Source organism: Lepidothrix coronata, unplaced genomic scaffold (genome assembly GCF_001604755.1).
Source record: "Lepidothrix coronata isolate B3197 unplaced genomic scaffold, Lepidothrix_coronata-1.0 Scaffold106, whole genome shotgun sequence".
Classification (NCBI taxonomy): Eukaryota; Metazoa; Chordata; class Aves; order Passeriformes; family Pipridae; genus Lepidothrix; species Lepidothrix coronata.
Window position 1 is genome coordinate 304,896 of NW_016690286.1, and position 19,943 is coordinate 324,838.

General features: G+C 38.0%; 1 protein-coding gene across 14 annotated transcripts in view; it reads left to right on the top strand.

Annotated features, from left to right (window-relative positions):
• Positions 1-19,943, top strand: part of HDAC9 (histone deacetylase 9) — a 392,579-nt gene that overhangs the window by 158,081 nt on the left and 214,555 nt on the right. For 8 of the 14 annotated variants that reach the window (XR_001876264.1, XM_017823859.1, XM_017823867.1 and 5 more), the window contains 4 exons: positions 11,978-12,219; positions 13,191-13,341; positions 15,408-15,534; positions 17,482-17,603. Coding sequence is in view for 13 of the 14 variants with exons in the window: in XM_017823859.1 (XP_017679348.1) it covers positions 11,978-12,219; positions 13,191-13,341; positions 15,408-15,534; positions 17,482-17,603 (642 nt within the window). In the remaining variant the exon portion in view is untranslated. The remainder of the gene's footprint in view (positions 1-11,977; positions 12,220-13,190; positions 13,342-15,407; positions 15,535-17,481; positions 17,604-19,943) is intronic. The other 6 variants (XM_017823856.1, XM_017823863.1, XM_017823857.1 and 3 more) reach the window with 3 other exon arrangements.

Consider the following 19,943-nt stretch of genomic DNA (forward strand, 5'->3'; position numbering starts at 1 on the left):
TGGGAAGTGAAAGAGTCAGGAAGAATTTTTACATTTCTGAGAAAAAACCCCAAGTTATACTGAACAGAAGAACCTCGTAAGGGTTGCTGCTGCTGCAACTGAAATGCTTTGTTGAAAATCTTGGGATCCAGCCTTCTGCGGTGCCTTGATGAGGAGGTTTCAGGCTAGATTCCAGTTTGTCTCATGTTAAAGTAAACATGTTATTGACTTCTTTATGGTAACAAGCTCTCTCTGTGCTTCACCTTAAAATTAGTAGTACAGCTTTTCCATGACAAACCTTAAATTAGTTGTGCTGCCTTTTTCTCCCAGTCCTTAATATGCAATGCCTGATGCAATAATTCCATAACATATTGTTAATGCTGTCTCATTGATCACAAAGAGTTCTGCTTAGAGTGCAGAACCTGAACACTTACTTTCATGTTGCCTCTTGTATTGCAGAATTTTAGCTTGTAATGATGTTTCCAGACAAGTTCAAAAGCTCAGTCAACAGGACTAAATATTCTTCTTACTGCAGTGTGCTGAGAGTTGTTCATCTTAGATCTGGTGAGAGGGAACTTCTACTCTGAATGATTAATGTGTTAAGTGGGGGGTAGGGGTTTCAATATGACTAGGATTTATTTAAATGATTATGCTAAGATTCTCAAAGGACCCAGAGAGTTTCTTAAAGAGTGATTTTGAGTGCTTGACTCTGTTAGTCTAGTGTCCATGTTCCAGGTGTGACCTGTGGATTTCTAAAACTTGAATTTGAAATTTGAGAAGAGTTCCCACTGATTTTTGTAGACTTCTTAATAGGATTTTTTGTTTCTGACAAAGCTTACTTGAGAAAGACTCCCTCATTCGAAACGGAAGAAATACCCACTGGCTTACTTTCTGCATATCAGATGAGATGAAGAGAGAAACAACCAACCCACTAGTAAGAAATGGACCTACTGAAATGTGGAAAACCAAAAATGGGTAATAACTTTTGGATTTCCAGTTTTCTGAACTGCGCTTGCTAAGTGGCATCAGAATTGTGTAGAATTTTTCAATGTCTGTTGTTTCTTTTAACATGAATTTCTTAGAAGTGTTTCATTAGTTTCTGGAATATTACGGAACGCAGAGCCATTTTTTCAGTATTTATTTAGACTAATAATGACAGAAAATATCTCAAGCTAATGTACTGAGAAAGTTTCCATCATCTTAATAATTTCTGTAGTTTACTTTTCCTGTGCTTAAAATTTACAAAGGCAGATGTTTGGCAGAGTGAGGAGAAATGTCTGTTTCTGTCCTGTGCTCACCATCATCATTTGTTGACCAAGGCGACTGAACCATAAATAGACTGAAGAAAGCCTACTGTATTTACAGTAGGTAAAAAGACGTATGAGTACAGTAGTGTCTTGAACTCAAATAAGGAAAAAGTAGCAGTTTGGGTAAAAATATGAATATCGTTCTTATTATGTCAAATATTATATTTTTATTCCTTAAAATCTTATTGATCTGAAGTCATACAAGAAAGGTATACTAGTAGGAATTTTGTTAATGAGCATTTGAAGCAAAAGTGGTGATTTTCTTATCCCATTTAACAGAATCCCAATTAATCTTTATTTTCATCATGTTTGGTATCCACATATATCTGGATTAAACTGTGTTATTTATTAGTGATTTCTTCCCTTCTCAAGTGCTTTTTCTGTTCATTCTGATTTTGTAGTTGTCCTGAAAAAACAGATTTACTCCCTCTGGTGGTTGAAACCAAGTCTCTGCATTCCAAAGAGAGCCTTTCAGAGATCTCTTCATTCTGGAGAGCAGAAATCATGAATAGTATTTACTAAGTTTAGTGTTACGTCATTATAAAAAACACAGAAATAGTTTTCCTTGCTCTCATACTGAGTGTAGTGTCAGTAGTAAGTTGGTATTGCTATCTGAAATCTTTTGAATTTAAAGCAGAGATTAACAGCACTTTTTCAAGAAATAAAAGTAGATCATCAAAATAAAGTAAACACATATATGGACACAGTAGGATTGATATAATTTACTGTGGTGAAAAGTGAAAAAATTGTAAAGGTGGAATTTATATGAGTAGTGTAATAGTGATGATGCTAAGTATGTCACAAAAGTACATGAACAAGATGTTTTATAACTGGTTTGGGGTTTTTTTCAGCTCAAAAACATTATTTGATTTTAAAAGTAAACATCTAAGATTTTGCCTTTGCCAAGACACCCTTTCAGTATAAAAATTAAGACTTCTGCAATATTTGGATTACAGCTGTGAACCTAAGATGTCTGTCTCCTTTTTTCAAGTAGTTGTTCCAAATCCCAAATAGCAGAGTATGAGAGACTTTTTGTGATTAATTACTTCAAATGATTATAGTTTGGATCTACACTCTACAAAACCACAACTGTCTTCACATTAATGAGACAAAAATACAAGAAAGCACCCTGGAATATTGGCATTTCCTTGCTTGTGATTTCATAATGCTTTTTGTATATTTTAAGTAATCTCTTTCACTGGAGTGCCTGCCTTATGTAATGTTTTAGTAGTGGAAACGAGGCCATCTGCATGGTAGTCAAGGTTGTTCCCTGAAAGACATAATTTGTCTGCAGCAGAAGATAAATTAGATGAAGACATTTAAAACCTTCACAACCCTTTCATCAAGCTGAGAAAGAACTTCCTCAGTAACTCCTCCTTACTTTTTGTAGAGCAGCCCATCTTCTCTGCCTATTGACGGTCATTATCCATTTAACTTTGGGGCTTGCCTGCTGCATAATATCCCCATCAGGTGTATTACCTTTGTTCCTTTTCGTATTCTGCCGTGCCTGATTCAATTCTGCAGTCTAATAAACCCTTCCTTTCCTTTGCTGTACATCATCAGATTAGCTCAGTTGGTTAGAGCATGGTGCTAATAATACCAAGGTCGTGGGTTTGATCCCTGTGTGGACCTTTCACTTCAGAGTTGGGACTTGATGATCCTTGTGGGTCCCTTCCAGCTCAGAATATTCTGTGATTCATTCTGTGATTCTCCCATGAACTGTGATTAGGACCATATATTTCCTGTTCATTTTCCCTGCCTTACCTACAGTGTTTTCTCTGTGCATGTTGTCAACACTTCTGCTGCTGGGTATCAGTGATCCAGCAGGTGGACTTCTGAAAAATGGCAAGCCAGTGATTTAGTATTATCTTTTCTTTTTATTTCAGTCACTATGCAAATAAACATCACAACTAGGTGTTTTATGTGAGCAGAGGAAGCTAGACTCCTGAGTATGCTGCAGTTCAAGGCAACCTGGTACAAAGAGAAGCAGAACAGGAAAAATATATAATACAAACAAATGCATCTTTGCTAATAAACATCTACAATTGTTAATTTTGCATAGGATATATAAGAGCTTTATTTCTGAGCTATAACAGTAAGTAGTATTGTGTTGCCACTTTCTGACTGGCATCTTATTTCCTCTCTCATTAGAAAGATTCTTTAAAAGGTGTTATTATCCTTCTGTTGGATTTTTCCCTTCAACCAGGAGATTTCAGTGCAGTCCTCCCTTTTCCTGTGCTTGGGATTAACACCATTTTTAGCCCCATATTTGTCAAAGTTCAGGATGTTCTATAAATATTTATTAAAAACTTTGTAATAATAGATCTTTTTTTATTTCCTGATTGATTTTGTGAAGAAGTTACATGTACATGCCTGTTTTTGCTAGGCAGTAAAAAGGAGAAAAAAAAACCCTCTAATTATTGTAGAATCTTGGGGAGCACATACTGCTACAAAAAAACCCCAAAAACTAACAAATTGGAAAATACTATTTTCAATGCGTTTTTGCCTAAAAAACAAAGTTGCCAACCGGTCCTTGAAAGATTTGCCCTATATCTTGCCTTCCAAGGGTTTCACTTGTAGCACTGTCTGTCACACCCCTGAAATAGCAAACTTATTTGGGGTCACTGGTTCAGCAAACCTCCACCCACCGTCTAATTTGCCTGGAGTATGATGCCCTGTGATACTTCAGGATGTACCTACTGGCGTGCCCAAATGGTAGCTGTTTTGATACTCTCACTTCAAGACGACCTTTTTCCCCTCTCCTCTATCTCTCTGTGTCATCACCTTGAGACCAGAATAGTTACAGCCCCACTGCTGAGAATTATTCAGTGGTCGTAAACTCAACATTGTCACCAATGTGCCTGCAGCCTTCACAGATGGAGAAGAGATGAAAGAAAGGGAAGTTAAAATCTTATGTTCTGGATGTATTCTCTAGTGGTGACGAGGCTGAAGGTCTCTAGAACCCCTCATGGTGCCCTTTCAGTCATCCTTAGCAACCTGGGGGACTTTATTCACCGTCTTTTAATATAGAATGATACCAACACAGTTGAAAGCATGTTGCCTTTCTCATGCGTATGTAGCATCAATCATTTATGTGTTTTAAAAAGGGAGGAGAGAGGAATCTGTTGTATCGTGTCTGCTCCACTGTTTTTCTTAGCATTTCAGGTTATGGTGCAAGAATTATATATGTATGCAAGTGCACACACACACATACATCACACATGCTTTCAATTTAATTAATTAATTTTAAGGCTGTATTGAACTGATTGGAAGATAGTGATAAGATGCTACCTGCTGACTTGGAGAGATTGTACCTACTGAGTTCTGCAACCATTATGTGGTGCTGCCACCAAATCAAACTTGACTTGACACCTTCAATGTGTTCTCACTGACAGTGGTACTGATCTGTGCACAGAAGATCCACTACCAAAAGAATGCTATTTTAAATTCTTCCCTGATATTTTTCTGTGCATGGATTCAATGTGGAGAGCACATTATTGATTAATTGACTAACTTGATGCCATAATTAACACTGATTTATTATCATTATTTAATAGTATCATCAGAACCGAAAACAAAGTTACATAGATATTCTATATTTTTAACTATATGTGCATTTATCTTTGTCCTGTTTTTATCTTGCCTGCAGCAGTAGTACCTAGAATTTAGGATATTTATTTTCCTTATACCAAAAGGGCATTTTCTGGAAAGTGAAAATATGCCTGTGTGCTGATGGGTGTAGAGAACGTGAATGTAAGAGTTCTCCTAGGTGAAATATAAATAAAGTAACTCAGAAAGCCAAATAAAGCTCAGCTTGGATTTCTTGATAACAGATCATCCCAGGTTTGAGGTTAAAAGTGTTTTCACATTCTGATGTGATTTATTGGCTGTATTTGCCTTTATTTCTATGACAAAAGTGGTTGGCCTGATATTTGCATGAACTCGGGCAGGATTATAAGTGGAACTTTTGCTCATGTACTCAGTATAGAAGAAACAGCAAACACTATAACATTTATAAAATTTTTAGCGATAACAAATTCAATGGCATTTATGTTTGTGTTTGTTATGACTGTTTGACTCAAAAGTCTATTTTGAGAGAAGGAATCTGATTTTAGTAAATCAATATAATAAAGCCTTTGATTTTTTACAAAAGCCAGCTAGCTGTAACTTCAGTATTGGTATTTCAAGGCCTCTCACTGATATTTTAGAAGTTTGTGGTTGTTTGAGCTTCCTTTCCAGGCCCTGGGGAAATAAGAGTATGGTAAATCAAAGCCCAGATCACTGTTTGCATTTATTTTACTTCTCATTATGCCATGTATGCAAACACTTAAAAGAAATAGAGAAAAGGTATAATCATGATAAGATCCCTTTTATAGAACAAAGGGGAATACATTTCTAGTTTAATTTATTACACTTCTCCTTAGTACTATAAACTTGAGTGGCTCATGAAATTTGACAGTTCCCTTACACTTCTAATTCAGTGATAGTAATGGCCAGTCTTCGCGAGCGAAGATTTGGGAAAGGTCAGTGATAGTACTTTTTAAAATAATTACTGCCTCTTGAGGGATAATCCAAGAAAATAACTGGAAAGCATTTTTTCTGATCTGAAATGTGTCTTAATTTCTTGTCCTTTCCAAATGATGAAGTTTAAAAAGTACAAACTGCAGTTGAGTACTTAACTGCCATAAAAAGTCATTGTGTTGCCTTTGAAATAAATTTTCCATTTGCATTTACTGTTTTCTTTCTGCTTTCCTTGCCTGTGACAACCAAAATCCAGTGCATGATTGAGGATATATAATGAATCAAAATATTTAATAACATTCAGTGAAATCTAAGTGACACTGTTTTCAGCTTGATGCACTCTATAGCGTATTGTGAGAGTGGAGGAAAAACCTCTGCTGATTTTAAGTATTGCAGAAAAAGTTTTCTAAGTGTCATCTTAAATCTGGATGCTTTTTCCCTGTGCTAAAATGAGATGCTCTCAAGACTGATTTCTTTCATCCCTGTTCTCTTGAGAGAGGCTCTGCATCAAGCTTCTCAGGTGGCATAAGGAAGGTTTGCATATATTGAAGTTAACAGAGGGATGACAGATTATGCCAGCTGAGAATTGAGGTACAAGATTCTAGCTACCAGAGCTGAAATGATAAAAGCATCCCATGGGAGATAACCTAACCTTTCACAGTTTATTGATCATCTGACTTGTACTTCTGATGTCACTAGTTATTCTTACGATTTCAACTTCTCTCTTGTGCCGTCTGCCACGGAGGTCTTGCTGTGGCACAGCTTCCCCCAGAAAGCTGCCAGACACCTTTCCTCTGGGGAACAGGCTCCAGATTAGGACATTTTCTGCAGTCTTGAACACTGAACAATTGCTGTAGCAGTTTTTCATCCAGTCTTCGTCCTCTTTAGTCATGGCTATTCAAAACCACTTTGCTCCCTTAATTTCCCAGCATCCTCACAACGGACACATAGCTCCTCTGTTAGCTCTTTATTTACACTGTGGCCTCACTACCACCTTATCAGTGTGCCAGGGCTGCTCTTAGATTTCAGAGTGAACAGTGCCCCTCTGATGCTGCTTACCAGCGCAGGAAGCTCAGAAATTTTGACTCCTTTCCCTGATCTTCATCCTGTGCTCGTGTCTTATTGCGTGACCAGTCCTTTCCTGTCCCATCTCCTGCCAGTTACTTGGTGTCTCACATGACTGCCAAACTTTCGCTCTTGCCCTCTGTTTTTTAATCCTGCAACTTCCAGCCTGCTATGGCATTTCATTTTTTCAGTCTTTTCAAAGATTTTTTCAATCTGTTTCAAAGACACTGTTACAGTGAATGAGTTGACACATAAATCTGGTTAAAAAATTCTAGGTTTAAACTGACGAGTAAATTTAAAGGATTATCTTTATTGATTATCTTTATTCCCACCATTTAGAGCTCTTTTCTATAAATTCTTTGGAGCTCTGATTATGTCATGACTGACTGATGACTAATCCTGCAAAAAGGAAGAGTTTTCACTTTCTTTGAAAGAAGAGGCCAAATGGAGGCAGTTTCTTTTGCACTAAAATTTGCCAAATTTTTCTTATTTGTTTTAATTTTATGAAAAGCATAGGAAATCTATGAGAAGTACTGTACAAGTTAATAATAACTTTAGGTGGGCTCTGTTTTGTAGAGCAAAGTTCAAAAGAGTAACGCTAGTATAAACAGCTCTCTCATTCTGTCTTTGTAATACTTCACCAAGACGATGTCTGGGGTAAGGTGTGGCCATTTCTAGGCAGAATGGTTCTAGATTTTACTTGGGTTTTGTGTGTTTTCAGGAATATGTTTTTATTGCCTAATACTGAAATTGCTAGTTGGAGGAGCTTGTGACATGCAGTTTTAATTTAGCGTTCCAGCTTTTGTAGTACTTCTTGTTCACTTCATAAACCTTAACTGCTTCTCCAGTAAAATTCTGCCTTGGATGACCAAGGCAGGAGAAGGAGCTCACCAGCTTCATGCCCTGTTCCTCTGTCCAGCCTTCCTTACTGTCCCAGCCCAACAGCATAACTGAGACATTCCTTTGGGAAAAGGTTAACTTGGATTCCTGCAGTCCCAGCAATTTCACACAGTTCCTCTTCTGTAACAATCATAAATGTACTAGACAAGATGGTCTGATAAGGAAGTCTACTAGGACTCTTCTTCATTGCATCTCAAATCAGGAATGGTGACTGTTCAGCTGATGGCAGGGTTGCTTGTTTAGGTTCCTGGTTTTAAAGATGGCATAAACGTCTGCCAAGAAAGGTAACTGCCAACAAAAAAAGAAGATTGCCCCTCTTGGGAGATGGTAAGAAAGCAGACTGCTTTATTTTCTGATATTTTCCTTTAGCACTTCTGATTTGGAAGATCTGTGTTTCTAATGCATCAGGAATTGAAACCAGTCACCAGAAAAAAAGCTTGAAATGCCCTTTCTTAGTGGAAGACTTAACAGTTGTTCAGTGTTCCCATTTTAAGGAATAGTTTCAAAAAGCAAAGCCTGAGGGTTAAAACAAGCTCTTTTACCTCTTTTTACATATGATCCAAGAATCTAAGTCACTCAGCAAACATGCCGTTCTGCAAGTGTCTTATTTTCTTTCCACAGAATTTCAAAAGCCCTGTGGGAAGTGCCATTTATGGAATATAATTGATATGGATGCTCTTCTGAGATTATTTTTGTTGTTATGTTTCAAGATAAAAGCAATCGAGTATTTATAGGAAAAATAAATACATATGCCTTTTGCAATGTGTTGTAGCTGAAAATTAAATATTTTTCTACTCAAATTTTGGCATATTTCCTGGAATCACTGAGCTTTCAGTAACATTTTTAGTTAATATTCTGCAGCCTACTGTTGTATTCACTGCAGCTGACGTGAGCTCAGAGAGTTTGTCTTTATTTAACCTTAGAGAGGAATCCCAGGCTTGCTCTGTAGTCAGCAGAGCTGTTGGGAAGGATCTGCTCTGGACCACAGTGGAAAGAGTACGAACCGGGTCCCACTCTGAATCATGTCCACTACAACCTTACTCCATTGATGATACTGAAAATCCTGCAAAATAAGTGAAGTTAGCCTTTGTCAAACTGATTAATATTTTCTGTCATTATCCATCCCTTTCCTTCTCTGTCTAATATCTTGATGAATCCTGTTGCTTAAGTCCTGCATTGCACTGATTCTCGTGATGTTTGAAGTTGAGGGCACTGATTAGGACAATTTTTTTACCTGTAAAATACATATATCTGTGTAGAGGGTGTGAAAAAACATATAAAACTCCAATGAGAATAAACATGCTGTATCACCTTTGCTCTCTGGAGACAATTGCATTGGGAGGGGCAGGGAGGAAGATGCTTCAGCTAAAAGTCAGAGCTTTTAAAGACGCTGATTCTGATTCTCTGCTCCATTACACATTTTTTACACTGATGTACTTCCACAGGTCTGCTTCATCTCATTCTTATTAGCTACTAACAAGTAAGAAGAATCTAAATGACTTTTGGCATTAGGACAGAGGAACAGAGAACAGCAAACCTTTCAGTTTGATTGGTAATCTTACAGTTACTTGTTTATAATAATTTAACTGATGAGGTTGAGTATTACCCAGCTAATTATTACTAAGTACAGTTTTAAGGTAGTAATTCCCCTCAAAAGTTAGTATTTCCTATGTTAGCCATTAGTATTGGAGGTAACCTTAATGTTAGCAATATTTATGCCAGGAAATAAATGCTTGTCTTTATTTGCCAGTAAATAATGGCACTGAAATTACATGAAATATTATGTGTTGATTTCTCTGGATTCAAGTCTTTATAACTACCTTATGTCATTAGTGTTTGTTTTCCCCCCACATGAAGGAACAAAGTTAAGACCAACTTGATGAAGTAGCACCACTCCAGTTGGTTAAGGCCAACTTGATGAAGTAGCACCACTCCAGTGCAAGATTTATTATTTGAGTGCGTGAAAATTCTTGAAAATGTGTAGCTTATCGAACTGAGCCTGGTTTCAGTTGTAGATTTTGCTAATACTGGAAGGAAATTTCCATCGTTAGAAAAATCTGGAGGCCTCTTCTCATGCTGATTTCTCTGAAAATGAAGAAGTGGGATGCTGGTCCATGATAGAATGTATAATCAGCCTGAATCACAGTGAAGATATGTAGGGGTTGATTTACAGCCAGTATCTGCAAAGTGAGCTGCAGGGCTTAGTTTGCAAACACTATTGTGAACCAAACCCTGCGGGGTTCAGTTTGCAAACACTATTGTGAACCAGACCTTGCAGGGCTTGCCGAGCTCCAGTTACTGCTACTGCTCCTAGTAAGGCTTATTATCCTGTCACAGAAGATGTAAGAAAATCCATCTCTCGCCTTTAAACTTGATAAACCTTTGTCACCTACAATGCAATTAATGTTAAAAATAGAAGAGTGCTGATGATAAGATTGTGACTTGCAGGCAATGAACCATTGTCCAAGTACAGGAGACTTATCTGGAGGGCCAGTCAGCCTACACCGTTTGCTGTCAGTTTGCTGATTGCCATTTCTCTCCGGGTTTGATGAAATATTCATGTCTTTGCTCTGCTCTCTGCAAGCACTATTGATTTCTTGTATAAACGCAGCTATATTTAGTCTAGACAAATGGAATGTGGATTGCTGCTGAATAAATGGGATGAAAGGCTGGGGGTTTGCCTGTATGTCTCTCTTGGTCGGTAGCAATTATTTATAATCAAGAGTAGTTTTTGTAAGTTAAAGGTGATTTTTTATAATTTGTTTCAGAACAAAAGTAAGCACTTAGACACAATCATTCTGTTGGGATAGAGGGTTAAGAAGGTGAGTTACACTCTGAGGTTTACAATCATAGTTATTAGGATTTTTTTTAAAAAAGGGGACCAGAAAATTGTATATTTTCAGAATTTTGAGAAGAAAAAAGTATGATCAGTAGAAGAGATTTTATACCTTTTCTTTTTATAAATTCTTTTACTAATAGATTTGATCATACAGTTAGAATTCAGTTCTTTCCATTTGCTGCAGTTTCAACTTTTACAGCTTCAATTTTGCTGCTTCTGCTTGCTAAAATATTTCTGTTTCATTTGGTTTTCTCCTTGAAAACAAGTACAGATGAAGAAGAGAAAAAGGAGAAAATATGTTTGAAATCTTGTTCCAGAGTAATTTCCGACAACATGTTTGTTTTCAATTAATAATCTTATTTTCCAATGAAGATAGGGGAGGAAGAGTAACTGGAGAGAATGTGTTTGTGTTCCACTGTCCTCTCGTGGAGGGAATCAGAACTGCTGAGCTTTAGCAGAGACCTTCAGCTGCTATTTATTTTTCTCTTGTAGAAATGTTACTTGCTAGTTTTTTTGTTCTTCTGCAACAGGTAAAATTACATTCAGTAACTTCACTTAATGTGAAAACCAAAGCTTTACAAGTATCGTAGTGAAAATTATCAAATCTCTCTCCCCTCTGCTGCTTTTTAGTCCCTTCTATTTAAATTAGGAGATAGAAAAATAAGAATTCTTCATTAAGTACTTTAATGCTGGATTAACAATACATAACATAGCTACAAAAAGTTGGAATAATTCAAGATGTTTTTGTTTTCTTACAAGCCACATATAGTGTATTGTGTCTAATCCACTTCAAGCATGGTGGTCATTTTTCCAAAAGCTGTATTAAAACTTGTTTTGTGTGTGAAATTATTTTCCTATAATGTTATATGTGTTATTCCTCTGTGTTTGCCAGGTGTATTTTTATGCAGTAGGTATGTGTAACACCAACCTTAAAAATCTAAACACTAGTTTTGAAAAATGTCTTGCAATACAGTGAGAATGGCAATGCCTTCATCTTATGCTGAGGAAGTGCCCTGAGTGTTTATTGTGTAGTATTAATAGTGCCTAGGAGATTCTAATGAAGTATGACCCCACTAGGCTATGACATGGTTTTAGAACAGGGTTGCTGGTTAGTCTGTTTAGCAGATTATTAATCTGTGAGTATTTTAACAGGGAATGGAAAGAAAGTGCTGAATAATTTGTAAAATCTCCAGTCGCTGGTAGGAATGTCTAAAGTTTGCACACAGCAGAGGTTTCATTAATGTTTTAAAAGGCCTGTATATTGAATCAGTCTTTGAGTGAAATTGGTCTTTTTCCTGGTAGGAATGATCTCTATTCTCCTTCTCCAGTTATATTTAATATATGTTTTGTTTTTTTCTTCCCCCAGTGGATGTAAAGTCAGAGGTTCCCGTGGGGTTAGAGCCTATCTCACCATTAGACTTGCGAACTGATCTCAGGATGATGGTTCCCATGGTGGACCCAATTATGCGCGAAAAGCAGCTACAGCAGGAACTACTCCTGATCCAGCAGCAGCAGCAAATTCAGAAACAACTGCTGATTGCAGAGTTTCAGAAGCAGCATGAAAACCTGACCCGCCAGCATCAGGCCCAGCTCCAGGAGCACATAAAGGTAGCAACATTTTTCATTTATCCCTCACTTTATCTGCAAACTGAATATCCTTAGGCAGACATGAAAAGGGAACATACCTGAAAGGTTTGCTGTGACTGAGAGGTGGTGTTGGAGTGCTTCTTTCTGTGTACTGGGGTGATAAATGCCTTTTCAAGCCAAACTCCTAGCACCTATCAGTGACTTGCCCGCAGCAGACCGAGGCGGTACTATGAAGATCATCAAGCTCATGAAGCTACCACAACCACAAAAAAATTAAACTATCTATTTTACAACCGGAATTTTCAGCCAGACTTCAATATGGCTGTCTTTTCGATATGTGCAGTTTTTAGTATATTAAAGACTTTTTGGGGGGCTACTGTGTGAGTTTGTGACAAAAAATCAAATATAGGCAAGTGCATAGTATTTGCATTTGGAAAATGGAGGCAGGCCCTGAAAGTGTCATGTTTTCACTCTTCTCTGATCTGCCTCATAGAATATAAAAAGGAAATGATTTATGGGATTGCGTGCACTATGGTGGGCTTACTATAATGGATTTTGACTGGGAATTTATGATCTTGCCTTTCTTTTCATTTTTCCTTCTTATCTACTTGCCATTATGCTGCTGTGCTAAGCTTCCACCATGTGGGACAGCCAGAGCTGGGTGATGCACAGGCAAAAACACTGTGCAGTTTCCAGGCATCTTTGCTGAAAGAGAGAGAAGTGAAACCAGAGCAGCAGGCTGCTTCCTGACATTAGAGTTCATTTTAGTGACAGCCATGTCACTATCCCACATAATGCAGCATATCCATTCATATCCAGCATAATGCCACTACCCTGCTTAAAAGACTGGGGAAAATCAGTTAAGAGATGAAAAGAAGTGTAAGCAGAAAGCAAGCACCAATCCACAGATACTCAAGGGGGTTGTTTTAACCAGGACTGACCTAGAAAACAGTGCAAACTGCACTTTCTCATGTCTTTTTGTTCTGTGCAAGTTACAACAGGAACTCCTAGCCATTAAACAACAGCAAGAACTCCTTGAAAAAGAGCAGAAACTGGAGCAGCAAAGACAAGAGCAGGAACTGGAGAGGCATCGCAGGGAGCAACAGCTTCCTCCCCTCCGAGGCAAAGAAAGAGGACGAGAAAGTAAGAACCAATGTACCATGAATCCTAATAAGAAATTAATCTATTCCCCTTTGCATTCTTCCAGCCAAAATGGACTATGAACAGGAACCTGAGGGAAGCCTATTACTGTGTGAAATACGCAGCTTGACAAGTCGAGGCTGTGCTTGGAGAAGGGCAGGGCCACCCACTGCACCCACAGAAACACATTTCTGTTTTGTGTGCAGACTTGGAGGACCAGCGGAAAGCACAGTTTGACAGACCTGTGTATATGCTTCTCAAGAATCTAGCTCTTCTTATAAAAATTGAGGGAATTTGAAAGCCTAAAGCTTCATACAAGAACTTTTTTCTGAAGAACTTATTTCTTAATACAGAAAGCACTACAAAAGAGCAAAAAATCAAATTGCTTGCTGATTAACTTATTTGAGCATTGTGTCAAGATTGAAAATACAATGAAATATTTAATGATTTGGATGAGACTTCTGAATACTTGTGCTAGTACTTTTTCAAACTGCTTGGCTTTGTTCTTGATGCCATTTCATGAGGCCCAACCAAGAGCTATTTGTAGCTTATATATAGTTTTAAGGAAAAAAAGCCAGCTATAAAGGGTTGATGGGATTTGGTGCTCACTAGAGGGAGACAGATACAAATAGTTCTCCTTAGTGAGGCCAGCCTAAAAATCAGGTTGAAGTACAGTGTGAAGGTATTCAAAATGAAGCTGCCACAAACAGATGCTGTTACTTGCCCTAAATGAGCAGAAGAACTAACTGACAAAGACCAAAGCAGAATGAAGCTGTACAACATGAACCTCCTTTTTTTTCTTGGGTGGAAAAATGTATCAGTTCAACAGTTATAAGGTGTCCATGGTTCTTCCAGTACTTTGATGAACAATGAGCCCATAAAACATCACCAGCATATTGACCCAGAAGTGTGAGGGTGGTAGAAACTGCAGGAACAAAAGGTTCCTCTATGTGGTATGAAAAATCAGCCTCCCCATAAACAGTTGGGCTTTATTAGTGCTCCTGCCAGAGGAAGAGTCGAGATGTGAATTCAATGGTTCCCTTCTCAATTTGACTTGCTATTCAGTATGTAGCAGCCAGCCAAGCAGCTTGTGACACCTCTGGGCCCAGCCCCAGCCCCAGTGTTGCTGATGTTCTACTTAATGAGTAGAGAAAAAAAGGAAGGTTCAGGGAAGGGATTTAGGGTGTGAAGCCTAGGGGTCTTTTGTGGGAACTGGGTCACAGGGGGACATGCGCACCAGCTAGCTGTGGTGTATCAGGGTTGGGTTACCAAATATGTGGCTTGTCAAGTATGCCTTACTGCTGCTACTTTCAAAGAAATGGGTTTTCTTCCCCCTCCTTTTTTTTTGTTTTTTTTTGTCACTGTGGAAAATCAAAAGATTTTTCTTTTTCGTACTTTTTTTTTTTAAAATGGAGAGTATTATGGCTGTGAGTAAAGAAGCATGTCCTGTGCTGCAAGGAGGAGTTGGAAGTTTAACCTTACATTGACATGCTCTACTTCTTGTTCTGTATTGAGCTAGCCACCAAGAGAGGTCAAAATGTACTATCTTCTGTCTTCCAGACATTATGGGTACAGGCTTTTAAGGGGCTTCGGTAGAAAGTCTCACTGCTGACTCTTTCTGCAGTGTTCTGTTCATAATCAAGACAGTGTTTAGAGGGCAGTTTGCTGTGTTGTTACTATTACTTTACAAAAAGAAAAAAACGTTCTTTACTGCAAACTCGAAGTGACCTTTTGTCACTGTCTTTTTAGTTCTATCCTTGGTTTAGTATTTGGGAATTATTAGGAAATAATTTAAATTCTTTAGATACATCTGGCCCTGGATAAATGGCCTCCTCTACTGTTGAAATATTCCTTATGACTTCACTGGAGTTTGGGATTATGGCCAATTTAAGGCTTCAACAGACAAACATATAATCCAAATGTTATCTCATTTTGACTGATTTCCACTTTTTTTTTTTTATGGTATACAACACTTCCAGCAACAAGACACAGGCTCTGTTTAGGGTTTTGTTTTCTTTAAAAAAGTAATTTTTTTCAAGATAAAATACATTTAATTCTGTGTGTCTCAGGGGCAGTGGCCAGTACAGAAGTGAAGCAGAAACTTCAGGAGTTCCTGTTGAGTAAATCGGCAACAAAAGACTCTCCGGCAAATGGGAAGAATCATTCCATGAACCGCCACCCCAAGCTCTGGTACACGTATGTTCAGTATTAAGCTGCTTCCTTGCCTTGTTGAGATATCAGTTAAAACTTGCCAGAATGCTTTTACAGTAGGGTTATTGAGCCTCTGCCTCCAGAGCAAGACAGAAGTTTAACGAAAAAATCATCAAAAAGCCAGAAGTGTTATATTTCTGGTTAAACTGAGCACTCAGTGTTCAGTGATGAGAAGAGAGCTCCACAGAACAAGATTCTTTTTTATTTCAGCTGCTTCATCTTTTGATGCTATCACAAATACCTGTAATTTTTCCAAGTATCTTCAAATTTTACAGTTAGGACAACTTTGTGTTTGACTTACTTGGATTTGGAATCAATCACAAAACTTATTTCTTCTTGAAGAGATGCTGCTTTGATTCCAGTGAAGTTCCTTGAATGGCATAAGTAACTCAATGGGATTTTGAGAAAGATAGTGGTCATTTAATTTTTCTTATTCTGATGGATTTTAGTGTCTGAAACCACATATTCTTTTCATGCCTTGGCCTTGATAAGAATCTGCTTAGACCTTCAGGCAAGCAATTTTGTTGTCCTGCAGTGGGCCTGTTAACGTGTTAAGAGTTTACAGTTTTGCAGTTTTTATTCTCCCCCCCATTTTTTTTTAACTTATTAGTTCCTTTTTGACTGCCCTATTGCAACAGACACATAAGTCAATCCTACAAAATGAACTCTGGCTACATTTCTGAAAGGCTTCAATGTTATGCCTAAACTGACCTTCAATAGGACAAATGGAAGTGCATATGGTATACTAGATTTCTGTCTTGTGTTTGTTCTTTTTGAAAAGGATTACTGAAGGCCTGTCCATGGAGTTTCCACTCTGAGCACTGTAGTATCATGATTTAATGTACTGTTACATTGTCTTTGGTGCAGATACAATGCTTACTTAATTTTTTTCTTCCACATAATGTGTAAAATTCTCTTGAATATGTAAGTTTTCTGGACTAATAATCTGAGCTTAGTTCTGAGTCTTCAGATGAGTGGGAACGAGGAGCTTTGCAGAGCATGTCTTCAGTTACACTGCAGAAAGTAGTCCTTCCTCTCATGGTAGTGCCCCTTTTGACAGAGCCATGGTATTAACTACACTGTGTTAGAAAGACAGGGAGAGTCTGTAAAAGGCCAAGTAAAATTATGTTTTGATAAACAAAAGTTTGAAAGTTTCCCTCTTGTCCCTCTCTCGCCAACTCTAAATAAAAAAATCGACCAAAAAATCCAACAAAACCAACCAAACAAAAAAACCTACCAACCCCTGAGCAAACTATGCAATTTCTATGCAATTTGCAGTTTCTGCATTCAGAAAGATCTGCCCACACTATTTCTTTCATCCTGCAGTTGTCAGAAAACACTCTTCAGCGTGGAGCTTCTCTGCTGACATGAGTACTGTGTGCTTCAGAGTGATCTGCTCACAAAACTTACAGGTTGAACTTAAATGCAAGATTTTATCTGCCTCGTACACTAAATAGTTTATTTGTATTTTTTCACAGATAATAATAATTCAGTATGTCTGGATAATTTTATACAAGCCCCCCCATCCTGAAAATCCCTCACATTTTGATAGGGGAGGCTTGATCAACACATCTATTTGTACGTGATAAACAAGACTTAAATGGCTTTTGATGTGTGTCAGCTGATTCATATTAAAATGCAACTATCTGAGATGGTCAATTCCCCAGACTGGTGACAGATCCTGTCTGTAGGTCAACATGACTCTTATCCTATGTGACTTTTATAATGAGTGCAAAAAGTGCGTTCTTGGGAATCCCAAGGAGTTCCATAACTTACTGTAAGAGTGAAATTGGTTACATGAGCCTGTGGTTTGTGCACACTTACACGAACAAGAACATAAACACAGCTGAGACATATGTACAACATGTGTAGATAGTTACTGCTGGTCACCTCAGTGACTGCTAATTTGTGACCTCTCTGTGTCTGCTGCAGGGCTGCCCACCATACCTCACTGGATCAAAGCTCTCCACCCCTGAGCGGGGCCTCACCACCATACAAATACACTTTACCAGGAGCACAGGATGCCAAGGATGATTTTCCACTTCGTAAAACGGGTGAGTTAGCATAGTTTATTCGAACCCCTTGCCCAGCAGTTCTCCCACCCTTTATTTCAACCAGGCTGTCCATCAGCAAGGCATATACCATATTCCACAAATCCTAATCAGGATGATACTATGGGTAAGTTCAAAGATCCTGGCTGCATCTTTACAAGGTCACACTGGCCACATGGTATCAAGAGTCAGTGTTTCTCAGTGCTAACAGCTAGTGCAAGCTTCGGTCCTGATAAATTCAGTTTCTAAACAGACCACAATTTCAGGGACGTATATTTTCTTTGTCTCAGTATTACTTCTGGCTTTAGCAACTCTCTCTGTCTTGCATGGTAGATACAGTATCTGTCTCCAGACAGTTTTCTGCCATTAGACAGTGGTTTTTCAGGGCATTTTCAGGGCAAATCATGGAAAGAGGAGGAATCGGATTAATATCGTATTTTGTGTCATTGGTTGTCAAAGTTTGTATACGTATGTGCATGTACACACATTTGCATGTCTTCTTATGCATAGGAATGTGTAATATTTTACAATGTTCTTTTGAAGGTTTCTAAATATTTTAGAAGATTTAGCAATTAAATGTTTTGTATTGACAGCAGGTGAACTGTAGACTTGATGTTTTTGCACCATAAAGAAAGCTAGAAGGATAGCGGTGGAGTCCATGAGGCTGTTGCCTCAGGTCCTTGGTGCAGTGACTGGTATCCAGGAATGCAGAGAGACACTCAGAGGAGGTGGGGGGAAAGGAAAAGAAAACATTAGATCGCTTATTGCATGGGTCTGCTGTTGAGTGATATAGTTACATTCAGAGAGAAAGTCTGACCCCCTACTGTGCTAACAGCCTTTGAATGTGATTTAGCCACTGGGAGATTGAAAACTAACTGCAAACTGGTACCGACTTGAAAAGAAGTGGCATTTGGAACCAGCATACATTCAGAAAGAAAATCCAATCTGTATCTAATATTTTGGGGCAGACTCTCTGAGCTCATATTATTTCCCCAAATATTTTCAAAGGAACGAAAGCATGAAAAGCAAAATGCTAATTTATTCTATCTGAATTACCCTTTGTACAATATGGTGGCAATATAACAAGATTCTATAAAGTCTTGTTCGGGCTGCTCATCACAATAAGCCCTTATGTGATTCTCTGCTTAATACCACTGTACTACATATATTTTCTGTGCCAATAGACTATACATTTTCATGTTTTTAAACAAAAGTGTATCTACATCTTCTAAATGCTGTGAATTCATCTACATGTTTTTAAATGCAAGTTTTTTCTTCCATGTGTATATATCTTAAATGTTATGATAGATATTTATGATGTGTCAGACTGTTGATCTGTAAAACAAAACATTTTCAAACATTGTAACAGTAAAGTTCTCGTGCAGCTGCTAATACTTTTATATCTCTGTGGGGGTTTCAAAATATTCCTTAATTCAATTCCCATTGTCTGCATAAGAGGACTATAATATAATTAAATCCAGATGTTTTCTATATGTTATTCCAAATATTTGGGCATGCAGTGCATCGGTTCCAAAATGGAACAAAGGACATGATGACCCTCTGAAAAGATATCTACAGAATAAATAGACAAATACTAATAGAATCATTAGTATAGCCATTTCTATGACATTTACATAGCAATTCTGATAAGCAAATATAAATGAAGTATACAGCATGTTGTACATTACCAGTGGAGGATATTTGATAGCTCTCCACATCCATGAAAATAGCAACTGTTAAATATCCTGTTTACACATCCAGTCTCTCTGTGTACTGGAGTTGTTTCATTCCAGCCTTCAGCAACATCCCCACAAAGGTTTCAATGATTGTTCATCAGGTTGAGAGTAAAAGCAACAGGAACCAGATCAACACAAGTCAAATGACCCTAAACTGATCTGGGTGGTTATAGGGCCATCCTCCAGGCAGAGGGGACATTGTGGAGCCTGTGTCTTCCTCATGGGACCTTACCAGACAAAGATGTCCCATGAACACTCGTGTATATGGACAGGCTGTAAGCCTCAGAAATCTGACCTTTGCCATGAGGGGTGAACCTCTTTTCCTTCCCTTTAGGCTATGAATGCTTATTGCCACTGGCTCCTGGTAAACCCTCTGTGGTGCTGAACCTGCGTGAAGTCAGCAATTCATATGAAAGCAGACTTCACATTCCTTTCAGTCTCAAGAAAGGAATACCTGTTGTGGGGTTTAATCACAACTTTGTTTTGCTTTTTATTTTTTTTTTCCAATATTTAAAGTATAAAATACAGAGGTATCTTCCTCTTCTCCAACTTTAATATTATGCTCTGGAAAATAATTCTGATTGAATTAGCTACTCTGAGATCAGAT